We start from the raw sequence: 22,970 nt of genomic DNA, 5'->3' as shown, positions 1-22,970 counted from the left end.
TGTGTGGTGTCAAATAATACTTCCATCACTACGGGCCTTGACAGACTTTTTTTATTTTTAAACCACATGAATATGTTTTCCATTCAAAATATTAGATCTAGAAATGAAGACAAAACTAGACAGCTTCTTACAGTGAACTAAAACTGGCCCCATTCTGGTCGCGGCCATGGAGGTTTGTTTTGCATTCTGTTCCCACTGTGGAGAAGGGAACCCCGAAGCGTGCTTTTGTTTCTCATCTGAATTGTGGCTCTGTGGTCCCGTGTCATCAGCTTCTTCTACACCCCACAGTAGAAGTCCTTTCCTGTCTTTTCCACATTTCTGAAGATGTCCTGAGGTCGCTTCCCTGTCCCTCAGTGTCTCCTGCACTCCGCCGTCACATCACCCTCTGGGAGTGGCTGACGGACACGGACACACCGACTCCCAGGCGTCCTGCCTTGGGCTGGTTCCCTCTGTGCTTCCAGCCAAGGTGTGGTCCGCAGAGACTTTCTACGCACAGGCTCCTCCAGCTGAGCAGGGGCCGCCACGGACTCCCCCATCCTGTACTTGTGTCATTTTCCAGTTTTCTCTTGATGTTATCGCTGGACTCTGAGAGCTTCACAGACATGTATTTAGAAATAAAGCTGTATAGCTGGGTCTCCTAACCTTTCACCTGCTTATCACCCAGAGGGTGAGACTTCCCCAGCATGGCTGGCCACAGACACCTGGTCACCGTCTTGCTCTCCTTGCAGGTTGAAGGTCGAGGAGCTGGAGGGCGAGCGGAGTCAGCTGGAGGAGGAAAAGAGGATGCTGGAGGCACAGCTGGAGCGGCGTGCGCTGCAGGTGAGGGCGGGGCAGCCTCTTGGGGAGGCACTGCCTGGGGCCTCTCATTTCTCTGGGCATCGTGAACGACCATGCTTCCTGCCGCCACAGAACACCTGTTTTCTGGCTTGTCTGTCTGAATTCTCTGGGCTCTCCTCCCTCCCATGTGTACCCCCTTGCCTGGCGGGGAGGCTGTGCCACTGACAGGCCTGCACTGGCTGCCTCCAGGGTCCTCTGAGCACTGTGCCACCCACACGCCTGGTGTCGGTGGAGTGGGCTCTGGGCGGGTTTGCACTATGCCCACCTGGGATCTGCTGTGGCGAGGCTGGACTGCTGTTTGTGTTCTTTTAATAATTGTACTTTCTCTTTGGTTTTCATCCTCCTCTCTGAGTTGCTGCATGGCAGGAAGCCCTCAGGTTCGAGGTTACCGGGTTTTTGGACAGGCCATTAATTTTATCTTGGCACCTGTTAGAGGCAGATCAAATCTATTTTTTATGACCAGTTCCTGGCGATGGGAGGAGTGACATCTGTGGTGACGGGCGGCTCTGAGCCACGCTGGCCTGTCCTCAGCCCTAGGACCTGTCATCTTGTTTTAACTGGGCCGTGGTGTACAGGGAGCGGTCACGGGGCTGCTGCCCGGCCACCAGAGGCTCTGCGTCAGAGCTGCTGAACGTCTTTCTGGGTGTTGGGCTGAGCAGAGCCTGAACCCTGCTCCTTGGCGCCCACGTTGCTTGCTGACTGCGGACCAGGGATCCCTGCAGGCACCTCTTACGGCTTCCTTGCTCCGGCTTCCAGCACTTTCCCCAAGGTGTCCTCAGTGGCTGGCCCTTGGAGCTTGTTGAGGCGTGAATGAGGTGAGGGTGTGGGTGAGTGCTGTGTCAGCACCTGGTGAACACCTGCTAGGGCCTGGCCACCATCCCCGTCCTGCACAGACAGCATGTGCTCGGGAGCTCACTAGTGGAGCACTCCTCTGTGGGAGATGCCAAGGGCTGTCACGTACCGTGGGCTTGGCATGAGGAGTGGGGCTGGCAGTGTCACCTGTGACCCTCCCCTGAGCTCTGCCAGGGCCTTGGAGGGGTGGGGGCTCTGCCCCAGGCATGTCCTAAAGCTGCTCAGAGCTGAGGTGTGGTGCTGCAGTGTGGCCAGTGTGGCCATTTGGGGAGAGGACAGGGCTGGGCCTGGTGGTCCTGGGGAAGCAGATGTTTATGCTGTGATATGGTGACCTCGAGCCTAGCCCAGGATTCAGGAGCTGTTCCTCCCTGGGTCAGGGCAACAGGGACGACTGTGCCCGGATAGTGTGGGAGAAGCAAGTGCAGAGCAGTGAGGCGGGGAGGACACTGGGGTTTGGCCTGTGAAGTTTTGGAAACTTCTAGACAGCCCTCCAGCTGCCACCACCTCTGACACCCCCTGCGATTTCACCCTTAGCGGGGGGATGTCCAGGGTGGCCCTGGGGAAGGTGAGGCCTCACAGGCCCTATGGTGGCTCAGGCTGCCCCTGGCTCTGGATGCCCAGGGCTGTGCGACTGAAGGAAATAATGTAAATAGGATCCATTTCCAAGATAAAGTGCCTTGAACCGGCTTAGGTCAGCAAACTACAGAGGAAACAGGATGTACTAGGCCCCTGCTTGGATCACCGATGCCTGCTTGTCGGCCTCCCCCTTCCCCCCGCCCCCTCACCCACCTTACTTGCCCTCATCCAAACCAAATAAGTTTAGTCTATGATCAAAGTTTTACTAGTCTGCAAAACAGTTCGTTTTGTCTGTTCTTATCAGCCTGCCCAGCTACTTAGGTCATAAGCCAAATATGTGAAGAGCCCCTGAGCTGACTAGGATTGCAATGCATCGTGGGCTGCAACAAAATACACAAGACAACCCTAAAAAAACACCTATAGCCCCTGCCCAACGACCAGTAGGCGACGTCCAGGAAGACTGTGACCCCAGAGGACTCAGCCTGTGAGGAACTGGGGGAGGGGCCTGCGCACTAGGGGATAAATGGCTTGTTGTGACCGTGCTGGGCGTGCCTGCCCACCAGACACCTGATCTTGCAAGACCATTGAAAATCTCTCTTTTGGCCGGGCATGGTGGCTCACGCCTGTAATCCCAGTACTTTGGGAGGCCGAGGCGGGTGGATCGCCTGAGGTCAGGAGTTCAAGGCCAGCCTGGCCAACATGGTGAAACCCTGCCTCTACTAAAAATACAAAAATTAGCTGGGCATGGTGGTTGGCACCTGTAGTCCCAGCTACTCAGGAGGCTGAGGCAAGAGAATCGCTTGAACCCAGGAGGCAGAGATTGCAGTGAGCCGAGATCACGCCACTGCACTCTAGCCTAGGTGACAGAGCGAGGCCCCAGGAGCCGGCTGCCGCCCCTGCACCCACTATGCGATGCCCTCTCCTCTCCTCTCCCTGCTCCCACTCCCTCTGGAGAAGCCTTCAAGTTGGGCCGCTTCAAGGAAGATTGATTAAAATCAGCTGCAGTCTGACTTAATTGGGAACATATGCTTGGAGAGGGGCTTGACTAGTTAGAACTTTTTGTAATTAGTTCACAGCTGGTTGGCGAGGAAAGAGAATTCCAGTTACCCCTTAGAGCTGGGCACGAGTGCTGATGCCCTCACGCGGTGCTGAGGCCAGGGGACCAGGCCTGGGAGGTCTTCATGCTGCCTTCCTGGGAGGGCCGTCGTTGGGTGCTGCTGTGGCACTGCCCTTTCTGGGTCTCCCTAAGAGCCCACAGCTGTCCACACACTCATTAGGGCCGACTGTGTGTGCCCGTGTGTTGCTAAAGGGTCTGGAAGTGGGTGGGCGGGGTCTCCTGGACTACAAGCCCTCCCATCCAGTGGTGGGGGTGGAAGAGCTAGGGGTGCCCACTGATGGTGGCTGGCCGGGCTGCTGGCGCCCCCTCTAGAGATGGGGAAAGTGAGGCCCACATGGAGCCTGGGTATGAAGGAGGAAGGAGCTCAGACGCTCCACGTTGGGAGGTAGAATGAGGCTTGAACGTGTTGCAGTGTCCTCAAGTGAAGACAGAAATCGGGCGGACCCCATGGAACTCCAGATCTGGCAGCAGAGGGACCCCCGTGGCTATTGGTGTAGCCACAGGAGTCAGGTCAGGTGGGCGGCACGGTCCCTGACCCCACCTGCAGCCACGGCCTCCTGCCCCACCCCTGTCCCCACCTCCTGAGTGTGCCCTGTGCTCTTCCACAGGCCTAGAGCCGAGGAGCTGGGGCCCCAGCGCTTTGTTCTCTTCTGGCTCCCGGCTGCCCTCTGATGCCTCACCTCATGGCGGGGACAGTGGGCCTTGCCGGCTTGGAGCCCACAGCCTGCGGTGGGCCATGGCTCTGTCTCCCACCGGCTGCAGCCTGGCCTCAGCGTGCTCCCCAGGATGTGGAGGGCACGGGCCTTTCCCGCAGGCTGTCTGGAGATCTCAGGTGATGGCTCCTGGAGGGCCCTGCACATACCTGGTGAACCAGGCCTGCATGGCGGCCATTCCTGTTATCCGTCATAATACCATCGTCCTCACCTCCGAGACACTTGCACGTTTTCCACGTCTGTGGTTCTGATGGGCCACATCTGGGGATGGAGGGCATCGAGCTGGGGCAAGACACCCAGTGAGGCCGGTCGGGGCTCACAGGCCGCGGGGCAGGACACACAGTAAGGCCAGTCGGGGCTCCCAGGCTGCCCCGGGTAGAGAGGGGCACATCCAGTGGAGGCTGCACTGGGCAGGACACTGACCTTCTGGCTGGGTGGGCGCATCCCCACCTGACAGTCCCACCCAGGAGCCTCCAGCTTCTGTGTGTGAAGTGTGCAGCGTGGGCCAGCACCTGTGCCCCATGGGGCCCCCGTGTCACCCAGCAGTGATGGGAGCAGCATTCAGATTCAGCCCTGTTGGGTTTTTTCAGCATTTGATTATGAACATTTAAAGATAGATTGTGAAGCTGAGGGAAGTTTGCAGCGAGCGCCTGTTCACCCACCACCAAGGCTCCACCATGGATGCTCCGCCACGGGGCTTCCTGACATCTCTTTATCCCTCGCCCAGCCGCCGCGCCACTTTATTCTTCTGACGCGCTTTAAGTAAATTGCAGACATCTGCACACTTCCTCTAACTACCTCAGTGTGCGTGTAATTAAGTAGAATTCATCTTTGGGTTCTGAAGCCCGTGCTCCAGCCGTTCCTCGATGTGGCCTCATCACGGTGCTTGTTTGGGCAGGTTGGTGGTCAGGGCTGGTGGAGCCCCCCCAGTGCGGATCCCTCCCCGCCCCACCTGCCTGCTCCTCCCTGGCGGGGCCAACCTCAGCGCCCCAAGTGCTGCTCAGGAAAGAGACCAGACAAGAACCCCGCGAGGTTTGAAATAAGTGCATGTGTTTTGGTGTTTTGGGAAGGAGTGGGTAGAAGATTGTCGGGTTCCCTGTGAGTAGAAGCTGGAAGCACACGGAGACGGTTCTGCTCCCGTCTGCACCAGCAGGCAGGCGGTGCAGTACCTCACATCCCTGGTCGGTGTCCCTGGGACCAGGGCGGTGCGGGCCCGTCACCTCTCCTCAGACCTCCTCACCCCCTCCCTGAGATGCCATCCCTGTGGCCCCCAGACCCGTGGAATTCTGAAGCCACCAACCCTGCAGCTGCCCTGGGAGAGGGCTGCGTCCCCTCCTGGAGCCACAGCTGCCCCCTTTGTGCTGGCGTCCGTGCCCAGGTGTGGTGGGCTGGGGTGGCGTCCCTGTCTCTGTCCGGGGGCCTCCTGGTGGGTGCTGCAAACCAGCCTCCTCAGGTCTGGCCTCTCCAGCTCGCCAGACTCCTAGTAACGCATGTGGCTCATCAGTGGGACCTTCATTTTGTGTTCGGCCCTTTCTCCTGAACCTTCTACCATGTTGGACAGAGTGTGGCCTCTGGACCAGGACGATGGGCCTGGTGTTACCTGGTGGCCTCGGGAAGTGCTCCTCTCTGTGCCCTGAGGGCCTCCTTTGTGAGGCAAGGGGGTTGGACTTTTCCTGGGAGGCAGGATCATGGGAGGGCAGCTCTGCAGGGCCCATGGGACTCCATGCTCACCAGCCCAGCCCTCCCTTCCCATGTGTGAGCCACCTTCACGCACCTCCTCTGTGCCAGGCGCTGCTCTAAGCCAAGGCACAGCGGGGTCCAAGCAGCCACAGCCCGGATGTTCCTGGGCCCCTGTTCTGCGGGAGTCATATAGTGAGCTGATGGTTCAGACGGATGAGGTGCTTCCCATCCGTGAAAGGAAGCAGGTCATTGGCACGGGGCCCCAGGGACCCATGTTAGGTCCTGGCGGGACCAAGGGCTCCTGGTTTCCTCCCATAGCTTGTGGAAGGACAGGAGAAGCGCCCCCTCCGGACCGGGCCGCCGGGGAGGCTGAGTCGGCCACAGTCCTCGGAGCAGTGTCGAGCATTTTCTGTGATCGTGCTCGTTTCCTTTCCGTGAGATCTCACTGCTCCACAGATTCCTGGCAGCCGATGCCGTGTGTGGGAAACCAGAAATGTTCTGCCCACGAGGGCTGAAGGTGCCGGTGAAGCTGGGCTTCTGTTTAATCGGAGCTTCCTGGCAGCCTAAGGAGAAAGGAAAGTGTGATCACTTACGTAATTTCTGCCGTGGGAGTTTGCAGGCTAAGCCTGAGATTCTAGAAGAAATGTCACCGATGGGGGCTTGGCCATGGTGCTGCCACTGATGGAAGAGTGGCCTTGTTTCACCACACTGACCAGCAAGTCCACCGCTGTGTACATGCCCAGAAGAACCAAAAGCAGGGACTCATGGATACGGGCACACACGTTCACAGCAGCCTCGCTCACGATAGCACAGAGGTGAGCGCATCCCAGCGTCTGTGGACAGATGTGTGGGTGGACACGGTGTGGTCCTTCTGTACAGCGGAGCACGATAGATACAGCCTCGAGGAGGAGGCGCGTCCCGGCACCTGCCGCAGCATGGATGGACCTGAGGACGCTGGGCTGGGTGAAACCGGCCAGTCCCAGAAGGATACAGGCTATGTGATTCCACCTACACGAGGCCCCTAGAGTCATCAGATCCATAGACAGGAGGTGGAGAGGCTGGTGCCAGGGGCTGGGGCTGGGGCTGGGGCAGGGGAATGGAGAGTGAGTGTTGATGGATGTGGGCTTTAGCCTGGAGAGATGAGGGAGCTCTGGGGATGGGCTGTGGTGGTGGCCGCACAGCACCGGGAGTGTGCTGAATGCCAGGGAGCTGTGCACTTAGAATGGTTATGGCGGTCAGTTTCCTGTCACATGCATTTCACCACAGTGAGACCCAACAGGCAGCTTGTTAGGAGTGAGCCACACCCCAGACTGGAGGGGCAGGGCGCTCGGGGTGACTGCGCCAACCCTGCCCTCACACGGCCTCTGTCCTTCGGTCGCTCCTGCCTTCCTCAGGCCCTTCGTCCACCAGCTGGTCCTGCACCTGCGGCCTGAGCCCCCGAGGCCTCCTGCCAGCTCTGGCCGAGCCTCAGGAAGGATGGTTTAGGCGCCGGCTGTTGTTTGTGCCCTGTAGTGGGGAGGTTGGGATAGTGGAGGCTGCCCAGGGCTCCTTCTCATCCGCCAGTCCGGCAGGGACCCAGTTCACTTCCTTGGCAGGCCAGGGGAGCAGCCTCCCGGGTGAAGCCCACGTGTCTGGGAAGGAGGAGGAGGACCTGTGGTTGCAGCGGGACCAGGACATTGCCGGTTCCTCCTCCTCCTCCTCCTCCCAGGAAGCATGGGCTTCGTGCCCAGGGTGGGTGGCCAGCGGGTGCCCTGTGCACTGACCACACTGCCGTGGCGGGAGCTCAGGGAGATGCCTGGTCTGCAGATGGGGCAGGCGATGGGCTGTGAGCTGAACGAGGAGCACGGGTGGCAGAGCCAGGACCCGCTGCGGTGCTCACTGGGCTCTGCCCACTCATCCCCCACTTGCCCACGTGTGTTGCTGCCCCCATGCTGAGCTTTGCCAAAAGCCCCACTAGAGCACCCTCCCCCTGTGGGCCTGCAGCTGCTCACAGAGGCAGCAGAGGGTGGCGAAGGGCCTGGGTGCAGGGGAGGAGGTGAGAGCTGCAGCTGGGGGCAGACATCGAGGGGCTCCCGTGCGAGGTCAGGTCTGGGGCTCAGAGCCAGGCCTCAGCCTAAGTCACTGTTGTCCAACCCTTCTAACAATTAGGGTTTTTATCTTTTCCCTCCAAATTGTTTACAAGCCGCTCTCAGCAGATCACCTTCTGAAGGACTCGGGTGGAAGTCAGCGGGTGATTACCAGCACCGGGTAATTGGCTGTGCTGAGAGTCCTTCATCTGTTGATGAGGCCCGAGGTCAGGGGAGCTTTAATGAGGGCTTGCAGGCCTCCAGGTGGTGTGGGATGAGCAGGAGGGTGGCAGAGCCGCCGGACAGACGGATGGTGTGTGTCCGAGCCCTCGCTCCCCTATCGCATGGTGACCATCCTCACCTCTGGGTGACATGAGACTGAGGTCAGGGTTCTGGGGACTGGCCCAGAGTCACACAGTTGTGGCTGGTGGAACTGGGACCCAACTCGGGCTCTGCCAGACCCCTGCATCTGCTGCCTGGGCAGGCATGGGCATGCACGCCTGGCCCACGAGCCCTCGTCCTTTGTCTAGAGATCGTCCAGTTGTCTCTGCTGTCCCCCCAAGTAGAGATGTGCCCAGGGACCCACTGCTGAGCACCTCGATCTCCCCCAGTCTGTCCCTGCTGCTGCCACTTGGACTGAAGCCATGTCTTGCAGTTGGGGTAGAAAACCAAACTCAAAGGCGGGACCTGGGGTTCTGGGCTCCCCAAAGCTGATATCCCTGAGCATGTCTGCAGCCTCTTGGAGGCTTGGGGCCTCCTCTGGGAAGCAAGGGCCGTGGCCCTGTCTGCAAGTGCCCCACAACGGGGTGCCAGTCCCCGCGGCTCTTGGACATGGCACAATGGAGGTGTCCCCAAGCAGCCACTGCTGTAGGCACTGTGTCCAAGGGATCGACGTCCTTTTGTTTCCCGGGCGCATCTGCAGGGAAACAGATGAGAGCAGCTTTTTAGAGGAGAAGGGAAGCACGGGGCCCTGCTGGTGCCTGTGGGGCTTGAGGGGAGGCGGAAAGTGGCTGCGGCTCTCCTGGGGGCCAGGAAGAGGCCCCTCCCCGCCGCCCCCACTCGGCAGGACTCTGGGGAAGGGGAGGCACTTTGCTTCTCTCACGAGGAGCTGGGTTTGGACCTGGAGCCTGCCCATGGCCTGGTTTGCCAGATGCCCCTCGGTTCTCAAGGACGTCTTGGGAAGGACTTGGGTCCTCAGACAGGGTTGGAGTTCAAGAGGGACTGAGAGCCGGGCGCATGTGGCAGGAGGAGGAGATCCACATCTTTGGTTTCACTCCGTGAGTCCCCCCTGGGCGATGCTTGTGTGCCCGGCAAAGCTCCTTACAGCCTGAGACCATGTGCACGTCCATTAACCCGCCCAACCTTTTCATGGACTTGGTAGGTCACCATAGCCACCACCCTACAGACAGCAGGTCGAGGCTCGGAGAGCAAGCTTGTGCGTGTGCACGTGCTCTGGACCGCAGAGTGCCAGCTCCAGGGGCCGTGCCCCGGGCCCCTCCTAGGAGAGCCACCCTGGAGCCTCAAGGAGCAGGGCCTGGGCAGAGTTGCCCCAGCTGGGCTGGTCCCTTGCTGGCAGGTCCAGGGAAGCCCTGCATGGCGTTCTGGGGCAGCAGCTGTCTGTCCTTCCTCCTGGATCCAGTGTGTGTGTCGGGCCCAGCCTCTCCTGTGTTGTACGGGTGTGCGGCCTGGGTCTCCCTCCGGAGCTCTGCGTCTCGTCTCTGTTCAGGGACTGTTCCAGACAGGTGGGGCAGATGTCAGCCTTGCTGGGTGCCATCAGGACCATCTCCTCCTCACCACAGGCACAGCCCCTGGAACAGGCACAGCCCCTGGAGCCCAGGAGTTTAGCCCAGGGTGATCTGGTCTCAGCCTTGGCCAGATTAGGAAGGGGATGCTGTCCCCGCCCCGCTGACCAGTGGAGACTCTCACATGCCGTCCTCCCTGGCCACTGCAGGCCACCTGCCCTTTCTCTGCTATGGAACCACAGAGGCTGTTATCAGGGGTGTCATGGGAGGAGCCCCTGACCCTTGCTGGAACCAGGACAGGCATGACTCCTCCCAGTTCCCTCCTATCCTGGCCTTGCACGTGGAGCTGCCCAGCAGGGTCTCAGGCCAGGAAGGCCAGCCCCGGAGCTGTGCGGTGGCCTCAGTGCCATCTCCTGGGTGCCAGTGTCCCGGCTCCGCTGCTTTGACAGATGTGCTGGCTCACAGGGCGTGTCCCACTGGGGAAAGCTGTGGCCCTTCCCTCAGGCCCTGGTGAACCCTTGCTTAGCCTCTGGGCAGGGCCCTGAGTGGAGGCTGTGCAGCATACGTCCACTGGGGGGTGGGAGGGGGGTTGTGGGGGGCGTTCGCTGGGGCCCATGGCGCAGGTGGGTGGGCTCACTCGCAGGCTGGCTTTGCCGTGGACACCTTGGCTGTGGGGAGTTTCCACTTCTGGTGAAGCCTGGCCATGGGGCATGTGCTGGAGGGGCCTCCAGGGGCTCCGCCCTGTGACCCTGGGCCACTCCCTCTCCCCCTGCAGCTGCCGCAGACGAGGCCCGGGACACTCACTCCCCATGGTGGAGCACTCAGCTCTGCAGAAAGGGAGCTCCCGGGGTCCTGTCCTACCCCCATCCCGTTCTCATCCTTCCGCTGCTCCCGGGCACTGGTCACGGACAGCAGCATGGCCTCTGTCCTCCTTGGGCCTCAGTTTCTTTGTCTGCTCCAGGCTGCCCTCTCCCACCCACGTGCCTCTGCCTGCTTGGGAGCTGCTTTCCTGGAATAGGTGGGACACGGCCCCGCAGGCCCCTCAGCGTCAGGTGTGTATAGGTGCGTCCAGCCCTTCAGCCCTCCTGCTGGCCCTGAGCAAGGTGCCCAAGGTCAGGCCCTGCTGAGGGCGGGGCTGGGAGGTGTCACCCTCGCCTGGGCTTGTCACAGAGGCAGGTCCCACAGCCCAGCTGTGTGCGGCAGGCAAGGCCACGGGCAGGAGATGGGAAGGCTGAGCCTCTGCCTCTGCCTCTTGGTGGGCCTGGTTCTGCCCTGCCCTGGCCTAACAGGCACAGCCCGAGCTGCCTCGCTCTCCTCCCTGAGCCATTTCCTTCAGCCAGGAGAGGTATTGATTGAATTTTGAGGCCGGACGATCTATAAATATGCATGAGGACTGGCGGTTATTTAACTGTGTTTTCCATTCCCCTCTTGTCGCTGCTTCCTTCCAGCGCTTTCTCTGCTCAGCACGCGCATCAGGCACAGGGGGACAGGCGTCTCCCTCCCCGAGTGTTGCCTGGGCCTTGCTGGAGGCAGCCTCCCTGGCAGGGACCTTGAGGGTGTGGGCCCTCAGAAGCCACTTCCTTTGCCTGGGGCAGCCAAGGGCCCGTGGCACCCAGCCCCTGCACGCACCAGGGTGTGTGCTCGTGGCTTTCCTGCCCTCTGCTCCAGGTCTTATGAGCATTTTGGCCGGAAGGGAGGTCCTTAAGGTGAAACTCACCACACTCACCCTCACAGATGGGAAGCCGAGGCCCAGAGAGGACGGAGACCTGCCGGCAAGTTAGGGGCAGAACTCACAGTGGGAACAGAGGTGGAGCCAACGCCAGCCACCACCCAGCCTCTTCCTCCAGGACTTGGGCTGCAGACAGTCCCCTGAACATAGAGGGAAACGGGCAGTCGAGGCCGAGGCCTCCTGGGGGGCACAGGTGTGGGCTTACAAGGCAGCCTGGGAGCACCTGCACCCTCTCTGGGCCTTGTCTCTCGCTGTGCAGACCCCTCCAAGACTGCTGTGTCTGAAGGTGGGGCCCTGTCATCTCCAGAACCCTAGGCCCAGCCTGGAGGGGAGCTTGGACAGACAGTAGGCCTGCAAGTGGCCGGGGATCTGCCCTACCTGTCCCAGCATTCTCCTGCTGCACCCACCAGCCGGCTCTTCTGTTTAACTGCGCTAGTTAACAGCACTAGAGCCCTGCTCACTCTGCAAGTGAAAGATTTTTGTTGAGTCAATGATTGCACCATCGCATCAAAGGAAGGCTCCAAACTTTTCCTTTTGATATTCTCGTCAGTGTCTCAACAGTTTTCTCAGCTGTGAATCAAACAAGGCAACAAATTTTAGCAAAAGATTATAGCCATTTTTCCCCTTTCTTCCTGGAAGCTGTCATCTAACAGCCGATTCCAGCAAGGTTGCTCGATCTCCCATCTGCTTGAGTTGAGTGGTGCCAGCCCCCGACGGTGCTCCTGCTTGCTGGCACACACAGTGCGCAGTGCCTTAGGTGGGTGGGGTGCACGGGGCCAGGGGCAGCACTGGAGGGGCTTCTCCCCATGCCTGGAGCCTCACACCGATCTCCTGGGCCGGCAGCTAGAAGTGGGTTCTGTGAGCGGGAGATGTCCTGCCAGAACGCACAGAGGGCAGGGGTGGCCCTGAGCAGATGGACAGATGGGGCCTAGGAGGAAGTGATCTTGCCTCCTGGGCTGCAGAGCCCACCCCACATCCACTGCCTCCTGGCCCCAGTGCAGAACCCGCTGGCCCTTCCTCTGAGCTGGAGGCTTGGTGTGTCCATAGTGGGAAGTGCTTGGGTCTTTGCGTAGGAGGATCTTGAGACTGCACTGGCCTGTGCCTCATCTGGGATGCCCCCGGACCACCTCCTGCCCTGGTGGTCCCTCCCCCGCTGCCTCCAGACTTCTCAGGCAACACTCTGAGCCCCTTGGTGCCCCCAGCCACAGCCACGCCATGCAGAGCCCTAACCCCAGTCTGCGGCCCAGCGCCACCACCTTCCCCGCACCTCTGAGGGGTCGCTTGAGTGCTGCGTGACTGTGTTCTTCAGAAAGCAGCAGAATACATGAAAGAGGGCTCACAGAGCACCAGCCGGGCATGGCACCCCATGGCGTCTGCAGATGGCCGCTGCCCTCACCCTCCTTCCCTTCATCTCCAGGGTGGGCCCAGCAGCAGCAGCACCTCTCCCACACCCTCCGCTGCTCCCAGGATGCAGCTGCGACCCAGGAAGTGAGAGGGGGCCTCTCCACGACTTGGAGAAGGGTTCCAAGCCCTTTCCCGGGACCTACTGGCTCTTACTTCATGCGTTACTTCAACCACTCTAGCAACCTGGTTTTAAGCCCGTAGGAGCACATCCTAGTTTAGTAAGTGTTAATAATCATCATCCATTCATTCAACAAACACGTCTTCCACATGGGGCCTGTGCCGGGACAGTCCTTGGTACTGGTGGTGCGGTGGTGGACAGCAGTCCCTGTCACTGTGGAGCTGGACTTCTGGAGGGGAGGACGCCTACTGAAATGAGTGTTTAGGCTGATGGGGGTGTCCCGCCGGCAACAGCAGTCACCCTTGGCAGCCGGCCTCTGCTGGGCCCCTGCTGAGCAGGCGCCAAGGCACCGTGCTGCTTCCCTGCTCTGCAGGGAGAGGCGGAGGCCTGGCCCCTCGCAGCCGCCATCTGGCGGGACGGTCTCGGTGTCCACTGTCTCTCCCAGTGGCCGATGGCCCAGGCGAGGGGCTGCCCGTGCCCGTCTCCCTCTGCTCCCGGCTCCCTTGGTGGCCACCACACTGTGTACTTGCAGGGGGTGCCAAGCCACAGAAGCCAGGCCAGCCGGTCCCCTGCCTGTCAGCTGCCTCACTCACGGGGACTTTGTCCCCATCAGCTGCAGAGGTGGCCTGCAGGCTCCGAGAAGCCACCAAGGCAGGGCCCTGTGGGCACACCCTGACGTCACCTGGTCCTGCAGACCGTGGTCACTGCACTTGGTGTCTGGGCCCAGCTGGCAGGAGTGGGACAGGGCCGACGGGGTGGGGGGTGATGGTCAGGCCATTGTGCCCTAGAGGCTCTTCTGGCTTTGGAGGAGGAGGAGGGTCTTGGGGGCAGGAACCCCCTTCAGCCTCACATTCCCCAGCCCAAGCAGAATACAAGTAAGGACATTTCCTTACGGAGCCCCAGAGTTTCTCCTTCTCCTGGGAGCTCCCTCCAGGCAGCCCCTCTCAGCCCTTGTCCTCCCCCTGGAGAGATGCTCTTGAAGTTGAAATCGTGGCACATGCAAAGGAAGCGGCTGGTTTCAGCCCCGCAGGCTCTGGTGGCTGCGTCCACACTTCCTGCTGTTTCTCACTCCCCACCCGGCCCGCCATTTCTAACAGCTCTATTGAAATGCGACGCACATTCCATGTAACTCGTCCCTTTGAAGGGGGCAGTTCAGCGGCTTTTATGTCCACGGCTAGTGCAACCATTGTCACCTTTCGCAGAACGTTTTGATCACCTCTCAAGGAAGCCAGAACCCTCTAGTTATCCATCACCCTGCTGTCTCCTGTGCCCCCAAACCCTCAGCCACCAGTCGGCTACTGCCTGCCTCTGTGGGTCCATCTGTTCCGAGCATTTCCTGGAAAGGGAGTCCCGTGGCCTGTTCTGAGCATTTCCTGGGAGGGCAGTCCCGTGGCCCATTCCTAGCATTTCATGGGAAGGGAGTCCCATGGCCCGTTACGAGCATTTCCTGGGAAGGGAGTCCTGTGGCCTGTTCGAGCATTTCCTGGGAAGGGAGTCCTGTGGCCTGTTCTGAGAGTTTCCTGGGAAGGGAGTCCCGTGGCCTATTCTGAGGATTTCCTGAGAAAGGAGTCCTGTGGCCCGTTCTGAGCATTTCCTGGGAAGGGAGTCCTGTGGCCTGTTCCGAGCATTTCCTGGGAAGGGAGACCCGTGGCCTATTCTGAGGATTTCCTGGGAAGGGAGTCCCGTGGCCTGTTCTGAGGATTTCCTGAGAAAGGAGTCCTATGGCCCGTTCTGAGCATTTCCTGGGAAGGGAGTCCTGTGGCCTGTTCTGAGAGTTTCCTGGGAAGGGAGTCCTGTGGCCTGTTCCAAGCATTTCCTGGGAAGGGAGACCCGTGGCCTATTCTGAGGATTTCCTGGGAAGGGAGTCCCGTGGCCTGTTCTGAGGATTTCCTGGGAAGGGAGTCCCGTGGCCTTTGCGATTGGCTTTTCTCACTCCCCATGTTCAAGGTTCACCCATGTGGTCGCAGGTGTCAGTGGTGTGGCTAAAACACCCCACTGTGCACGGCCGCATCCTTACGTATCCAGTCATTGGCTGGTGGACCTTGTGTTCCTTCTTGTGGCTGAAACACCCCACTGTCTGCACGGCCACATCTGATGTATCCAGTTATTTGGCTGGTGGACATTTGGGTGGTTTCCGCTTTGGGGCTGTTATGAACACAGCTGCCCTGAACATTCACAGACGAGTCTGTGTGGATGTGTGTGTGGTTCTCTCGGGGGTCTGCCTGGGACTGGGCCTGCTGGGTCACATGGTAACCATTTCACCATTGGAGGAACTGCCAGACTGTTCTCCAGGGCTGCCGCACACTAGGGTTCCAGTTTCTCCCCATCCTCACCAATGTGTTGTCGCGTGACTTCCCGGCTGTCCTGGGGGTGCAAAGTGATACCTCACTGTGATTTCGGTTTCTGTCTCTGGATGCCGGACGATGCCGAGCAGCTTTTCATGTGTTTATTGACCTCATAGAAGTCTCTCTTCAGACACCTTGCCCGTTGTGACACCGGGTCCTCATAGGAGTCTGTAGACGCCTTGCCCGTTGTGACACCGGGTCCTCATAGGAGTCTGTAGACGCCTTGCCCGTTGTGACACCGGGTCCTCATAGGAGTCTGAGACGCCTTGCCGTTGTGACACCGGGTCCTCATAGGAGTCTGAGACGCCTTGCCCGTTGTGACACCGGGTCCTCATAGGAGTCTGCAGACGCCTTGCCCGTTGTGACACCGGGTCCTCATAGGAGTCTGCAGACGCCTTGCCCGTTGTGACACCGGGTCCTCATAGGAGTCTGCAGACGCCTTGCCCGTTGTGACACGGGTCCTCATAGGAGTCTGCAGACGCCTTGCCCGTTGTGACACTGGGTCCTCATAGGAGTCTGTAGACGCCTTGCCGTTGTGACACGGTCCTCATAGGAGTCCTCATGGAGTCTTAGACGCCTTGCCCGTTGTGACACGGGTCCTCATAGGAGTCTCTGCAGACGCCTTGCCCGTTGTGACACGGGTCCTCATAGGAGTCTCTGCAGACGCCTTGCCCGTTGTGACACCGGGTCCTCATAGGAGTCTCTGCAGACGCCTTGCCCGTTGTGACACCAGGTCCTCATAGGAGTCTCTGCAGACGCCGTTGTGACACTGGGTCGTTTCAGCTGTGACAGTGCTTTATGTGTTCAGGTGTAAGTTCTTTGGATATAGATTTGCAGACATTTTCTCCCGTTCTGTGGCTTGTTTTTGCATCTCATTGGCATCCTCTGAAGCACAAGAGTTCTTAGTTTGGATGAAGTCTGATTACCTGTTTTTTTCTTTTGTTCTTTGTGCTTTGGGCTAAGAACTCTTTGTTAAATCCAAGGTTAGGAGGTTCCTCCTCTGTTTTCTTCTACAGTTTTTACGGTTGGGCTCTCCGTGGGTCTTGGATCCATTGTTACTTAGTTTTTGTTTATGGTGGGAGGCGGAGCCCAGCTTCGTTCTTTGGCATGCGACAGCCCATTGTCCCAGCAGCATTTGTTGAAAAGACTATTTTTCTCTATCGAACGGTCTTAACACCTTTCTCAGCATCACTGAACATGGACGTGTGGTTGGTTCCTGGACTCTCCACTGTGTTGGTCTGTACGTGTTCCTGGACTCTGTACTGTGTTGGTCCTCCTGCCCGCGCCACACCATCTTGTTTGCTGTGGCTTTGTAGTAAGTTTTGAAATCAGGAGACTGAGTCTTCCTCCCGTGTTCCCCCCTTTTCAAGCCTGTGGTGGCTCTTCTGAGCCCCTGCAGTTCCATGTGAGTTTCAGAATCAGCTTATCAGTTCTTCGGGAAGGCCTGCTGAGTCCTGGGATTGTACCGAACGCACAGATCAGTCCTGGGAGTCTCTGGTCCCAACAGCACCGGGTCTTCTGATCCGAGACATGGGATGTTTCCTGATCACCTAGATCCCGCCTAGTTTCCTGCCATGCTGTTTTGCTGCCTGTGTGTTTGAAATGCCTCCTCTTGGTGGGGCGGGCGCAGGACTGGTGCTGTTTGTATAGGATACAGGGCCATCCTCCCGTCCCGACACTCGGCTGCCCTGGAGGCGGACCTCAGTGCAGGGCTCCCGTTACCCCTGCACTTCCAGCACCTGCTGAAGTGTGTGGCGCGCGGGCTCCGAGGCATGGAATGGTGTGCCTGCCTGCGCCGCCCAGGCTGTGGTCACAGCAGCAGCCTGGAAGTTTGGCTGTTGCCCCCAGCCACCTTGGGGCACGGTCCTGTCTCACTTGGAGCAGAGGTCCTGGGCCCCCAGGGGCTCAGACGTGGCCTCCTCCTGGAGGGGCCGGGAATGTCCCCTCCACGTGCTGAGTGGGGCCCAGGAGGCCCCTCTGTGGGATGCCAGCTGCTCCCACCGTGAGTGGCATCTCCACCACTGTATTCACAGCTGTGCTGAGGGCATCCCGGGCCTGGAAATCATGTCAGATGGACAGATAGGTGTGCAGGTGGATGGACCGAGGGAAGAAAGGAAGGATGGCAGGAACGAACCCGTGGAGGTCAAGAGCCTGGCCCAGAATCACAGTGGGGATGTGAGAGGGTGGGTGGTGCCCAGTCTGCCCCTCCCATGCTGCCTCTAGGGGCTCTGCCTTCTCCAGGCATTAGGCAGGGAAAGTCCCCTGAACTTACAGAAAGGCAAGTAGCTGCCCGGAATGTTGCCACCTGCACAGAGCCCCAGCGCCTGTCTTCCCCTTTCCCTGGCCCTCCTGGGAGGTGGGTTGTCCACGCCACCAGTTATGGAGCCCAGGCTTGTTCTCAGCCCTGCTCAGCGGTGCCATTGGCAGGTGGCTCCAGCCCCAGCCCCAGGTGCCCAGTGAATGCTCTCCGTGACCCAGGGCCCCTGCTGCAGGTGGAAGCCGGGCCACGGGCACGTGCTTGGACCTTGGCCTCACACTGTGGCTCCAGGAGGGCAGGACCTGGTGGTGCATGCGTAGCGGCTAAGGGGGACAAGCCTGGGGGTTGGTCCCAGCCTGGACGCGGTGGTTTTGCACACACCAAGCCTTTGCCCCCAGCGGGGCCAGCAGTGCAGTACGCTGCACTGTTGGGGGCCAGAGGGTGACAGGGTGGTGTTTAAGAAGAACTGCTCAGTTTTATCTTCTCTCTGTTTTGATTTGGTCTCCTCCATCTCTACTGGCTCCTGCTTTTGGTCCTTAAATCCTCTGATATGCACAATTGTTTCTTGGACCTCAAGCCCCCCATTGGGGGGAAACCTCACCCCAGGATGATGGGCCGGTCACGGGGCACTCTGACTGGGGGCTGGGGCTGTGCCTCTGGCTCTCGATCCTGCCCGTGGAACGTTGAGCATTGCCAGGACATCCACCCCGGGGAATCTGACGTCCTCAGGCACTGCTGGGTCCAACGCCAGCGCTGGGCACGCCACTGCTGATCCCCTGCCCCTCCTGCAAGTCCACCTGTCTGCTAAGTGGGAGGACGCTGGGGCCAGGCGAGGCCTCGCTGGGCAGCCTCCAGGATGGTCACTACCTCCTCCCACCTGGAGGTCCCTTCAGGAGGTCAGCGGTGTTGAAGCCTAGGGAGGAAGAGGAGGGTGAGGTCTGGAGGAGGAGGGTCTTGCTGCTGTGGGTCAGAGGAGGGCTGAGTACATGCCATGCGGCCTCGTCCTTGCCGCGGGTCAGCTGACTGCAGCCCCTAAACTAAGAACCATTGTACATTTTTAAAGGGTTGAAGAAAATCAAAAGAAGAATATTTTGGGACACACGCGAGTTATCTGAGATTCAGATTTGTGTTTCCGTGCCTGCACCTCTGTCAGCGGGGCCCATGCTGGCCTTGCAAGCCCTGCGGCTTTCTGGGTGCAGCCGCAGCGCTGCGTGGTTAGGACAGGGGCAGGGTGACTGCACAGCCCCATGACTGGCTGGTCTCCGCAGGAGGCGGCCCCACCCTCTGCCCGCATCCTCCCTGGCTCCTCGAGGCTCCGTAGGATGGTGAAGAGGTTGAGATGCCGTCCAGCCCACAGAGGCCCCGGAAAGCCGGTGCCGCCCATCAGAGGGGCCTCCTGAGTGCGTGTGGGTGGCTGGATTCTGCACACTGGGTTATCTTACCCTGGCTGTGAAAGCTGGATGAAGTAACAATCCTTTCAACCCCAAGAGTCTGTGATTCAGCCAGAGTTACAAGATGTCTCTTCATCCTCTGAGGTTTACAAGGTCCTCAGAAAACCTGTGAAGAGCTGCGCGGATCCTCTCCCGCCCCGGCCCAGCAGCGGGGCTGCCGCCTCCCTCTCCCCTGGGCCTGAGTGGGTGGATTTCCTCTCCCCTCCTCCTTCCCAGGAGAAGCACAGAGGGAGCAGCCAAGCGAGCCATGTCTGCAAACCCTGTTTCCCTCTGCGGCGGCCTCTGCCATCGTGCCATGGGGCCGGAGGTCCCTGGTCCAGGTCAGCGTGTCCATCTCCACTGTCCTCTTCCATGAGGGGGCGGCAGGGCCAGCGGTTAGCTTGTGTGACGTGACATCAGGGGGATGTCTTAGAGTCCTGGGTGGCACCAGGAGGGGTGAGGTCTCTTCCCTTCTTCCCCATCCCCTCCTCTCTCCCTGTTGGAGGCACATTTTGGGCTGTGGGACCACGATTGCCCACGGCTGACGGGCTCCAGCCCCAGTGAGGCCCCCAGGGCACAGCCCAGGCCAGGCCTCACCGTCCTTCAGGGACTTGGAGAGCAGTGGCCCACAGCAGCCTGAGCTCCTGGGAGGCTGGAGGCTTACTGCGCCCGGTCTCTTCACCTCATGGAGTGTGTCCACACCAGCCTCTCCTGAGAGCGTGGGGTGACCTGAACACAGGACGTTTCCCTATTCCCCTTTGGGAGATAGGACAGTGCGTGGGCAGAAGCCCCAAGGGTTGCGGGAGCTCATTGCCAAAGGGGAGGAGGCCATTGCTATGCATGGGGCTGGCCTGGCTTGCTGGCCGGCACTCCTCATTCACGGGGGCTGGTCGTGTCTGTGCCTGAGAGACCAGGTGCCCATCCAGTCTCATTGCCCCACAGCTCACAGCCATGAGCTGCAGAATCTCAGCACTTGGCAGGAGCCCTGGCCTGTGTGTGTGTGTGCCGCTGGCCCCAGCCCTGGCCCATGTATGTATGCGTGTGCCATTGGCCCCAGCCCTGGCCCGTGTGTGTGCGTGTGTGTGTGCGCGTGCATGCACACCTCTGGCCCCAGCCCTAGCCTGTGTGTGTGTGCGCGCCGCTGGCCCTGGCCCTGGCCCGTGTGTGTGCACCTGTGCCGCTGGCTCCGGCCCTGGCCCGTGTGTGCGTGCGTGTGCTGTTGGCTCTGGCTCTCGCTGTGGTTCGTGTGTGTGTGTGTGCCGCTGGTCTTGGCCCTGGCCCGTGTGTATGTGCACTGCTGGCCCCAGCCCTGGCCTCTGTGTGTGTGTGTGTGTGCGCCGCTGGCCCCGGTCCTGGCCTCTGTGTGGTGTGTGTGTGTGGTGTGTGTGCATCGCTGGCCCCAGCCCTGGCCTGTGTGTGGTGTGTGTGGGCCGCTGGCCCTCCTGTGTGTGTGTGTTTGTGTGTATGTGTGTGCGCGCCTCTGGCCCCGGCCCTGGCCTGTGTGTGTGTGTGTGTGTGTGTGTGTGTGTGTGCACCGCTGGCCCCGGTCCTGGCCTGTGTGTGTGTGGTGTGTGTGCGCGCGCCGCTGGCCCCGGTCCTGACCTGTGTGTGTGTGTGTTTGTGTGTATGTGTGTGCGCGCCTCTGGCCCCGGCCCTGGCCTGTGTGTGTGTGTGCACCTCTGGCCCTGGCCGTGTGTGTGTGTGTGTGTGTGTGTGTGTGCACCTCTGGCCCTGGCCTGTGTGTGTGTGTGTGTGTGTGCGTGCGCGCCTCTGGCCCCGGCCCTGGCCTCTGTGTGTGTGTGTGTGTGTGTGCATGCCTCTGGCCCCGACCCTGGCCTGTGTGTGTGTGTGTGCACCTCTGGCCCGGGCCCTGCCCGTGTGTGTGTGTGTGCTGGCGGCCTGGCCCGTGGTGTGCCCTCTGGCCCGGCCCTGGCCTGTGTGTGTGTGTGTGTGTGTGTGTGTGGTGTGCGCGCGCGCGCGTGCGCGTGCCTCTGGCCCCGACCCTGGCCTGTGTGTGTGTGTGTGTGTGCGTGCGCGTGTGCGCCTCTGGCCCCGGCCCTGGCCTCTGTATGTGTGTGTGTGCGCGTGTGTGTGTGTGCGCCTCGCCCCGGCCTTGGCCCATGTGTGTGCGCCTTTTCATGTGTTTATCAGCTTTTTCGGTGTCTTTCTTTGGGAAGTGTCTGCTCACATTTTCTGCTGATTTTTGGAGTGGGTTGTCTGACATGCCCTTGGTTATTTCTGATTTCTTCGTATGTTCTGGATCTGAACCCTTTCTCAGAAATGTGATTTTCGAACAGCGCCTCCTGCTCTGTGGGTGCCTTTCCACTGTTTCAGTGGATGAAGTTCTTAATTTGTATTAGGTCAGTTGTACTCTTTTTTTTTTTTTCTTTTACGGCCAGCACTTCCTGAACCCTGTTTGAGAAACCTGTGCCTACTCCCAGGAGACAGAATGTGGTAGAACTGATATTTGTGTGTGGTGTGAGGTCGAGGTCTCAGGGGTGTGCAGTGACCCTGCACCTCCCTGTTGTGGGCGGCTGTCCCCTGCTGTGGGGGGGGCTGTCCCCTGCTGCGAGTGGCTGTCCCCTACTGTGGGTGGCTGTCCCTGCTATGGGGGGCTGTCCCTGCTGTGGGCAGCTGTCCCTGCTGTGGGGGGCTGTCCCTGCTGTGAGCGACTGTCCCCTGCTATGGGGGGCTGTCCCTGCTGTGGGCAGCTGTCCCTGCTGTGGGGGGCTGTCCCTGCTGTGGGGGGCTGTCCCTGTTGCAGGGCTGCGTGGTGCTCGTTGCTGGGGGTCGGTCACCCACCACAGGTCAGCAGGCTGGGCCTCCAGGCGCACTCCTCCCTCAAGGAGGCCATGCATGTCCCGGCCCTGGGTTTCATGGGAATGTCAGGTCGCGAGGCGCATTCCTGAACCACCCACGCTGGTGCCAGGCTCCCTCGCCTTCCATCTCTGTGTGGTTGACCTTGTTTCTCTTGTGGCACAGGGCACCTTCCAGGCTGGTAGGGAAGAGATGGGAACATGGCCACACGGGCTCCCAGTCTCATCCCAGCCAGGAACCTCAGAGGAGAGGAAGCCTCCCTCCCGGGCACTGAGTGTGGAATTCCGGGAAGCACCGCACTTGGCTGAGCAAGGGCCGCGTGTCCCCTCGCACCCCGTTCCTGTGGTTAGGCAGAAGGGACCCAGCAGGCGGCCAGGCCTTGGTCCTGCACCTTTCCACAGGGCACAGGGAAGGAGCCACTCCTTCAAGGAGAGATGGCTGCCAGGCAGCCTCAAGAGAACAAAAGAACTGAGCACTGTGCTGTGTGTGACCCATGCTGCGTGTCTTCCTGGGCCATGGTGACCGATGCTGCGTGTGACCCATGCTGCGTGTGTGCCTGGGCCATGGTGACCTTGCTGTGTGTGTTCCTGCAGGGTGACTACGACCAGAGCAGGACCAAAGTGCTGCACATGAGCCTGAACCCCACCAGTGTGGCCAGGCAGCGCCTGCGCGAGGACCACAGCCAGTTGCAGGCGGAGTGCGAGCGACTGCGCGGGCTCCTGCGCGCCATGGAGAGAGGAGGCACCGTCCCAGCCGACCTTGAGGCTGCCGCCGCAAGTCTGCCATCGTCCAAGGAGGTGGCAGGTAGGCACCCCCCCACCCCCGGCCCCCGCCATCCTCGACCTTCCGTGGGTAGGTCCATCCGCGCGCCTTTGGGGCAGCCTCAGGCCGTCACCTGCCTGTCATCCCTAGAGGGTTTGTTCTCCCCTGTGGGCAGCTGGGCCTGGTGGTTGCTGGGGCAGAGCACCCTGGCCCTGTGTCCCCATGGCCCCGTGGGGTTGTGCAAACAGGTAGAGCCATCCGAGTCTGCAGGCAGCTGTGGAGAAGCAAGGGGCTGAAATCTCAGGCCCTTAAACAAATTCGTATGATTTGTCAGTTGATATGTACCCCATTAATCACAAGTAAATCCAATCCTCCATGAAAACAAGTCCATCCCTCACCAGCTTAAGTGTGCTTCATGGCGTCCAGAGAGCCCTTCACGGCCAAGGCCTGTGGCACCCCAGGGAAGAATGAGGCCTCCACAAGGCCCAGCGGGGCCTGCCCGCACCGTCCAGGTCTACGTGAGGC

The 22,970-nt window shown here is 60.2% G+C and overlaps 1 protein-coding gene across 11 annotated transcripts in view; it reads left to right on the top strand.

The window, feature by feature from the left end:
* The window catches only part of MAD1L1 (mitotic arrest deficient 1 like 1), a 408,034-nt gene that overhangs the window by 269,026 nt on the left and 116,038 nt on the right, over nt 1-22,970 (top strand). For 10 of the 11 annotated variants that reach the window (XM_030801339.1, XM_030801341.1, XM_030801338.1 and 7 more), the window contains 2 exons: nt 729-819; nt 22,277-22,487. In XM_030801339.1, the coding sequence (XP_030657199.1) occupies nt 729-819; nt 22,277-22,487 (302 nt within the window). Of the gene's footprint in view, nt 1-728; nt 820-18,724; nt 19,208-22,276; nt 22,488-22,970 lie in introns of those variants that run through there. The other variant, XM_030801348.1, reaches the window with a different exon arrangement.

This window comes from Nomascus leucogenys, chromosome 20 (genome assembly GCF_006542625.1).
Source record: "Nomascus leucogenys isolate Asia chromosome 20, Asia_NLE_v1, whole genome shotgun sequence".
NCBI lineage: Eukaryota > Metazoa > Chordata > Mammalia > Primates > Hylobatidae > Nomascus > Nomascus leucogenys.
The sequence above is the reverse complement of the archived record's forward strand: the minus strand, read 5'-3'. Positions and strand labels throughout refer to the sequence as shown.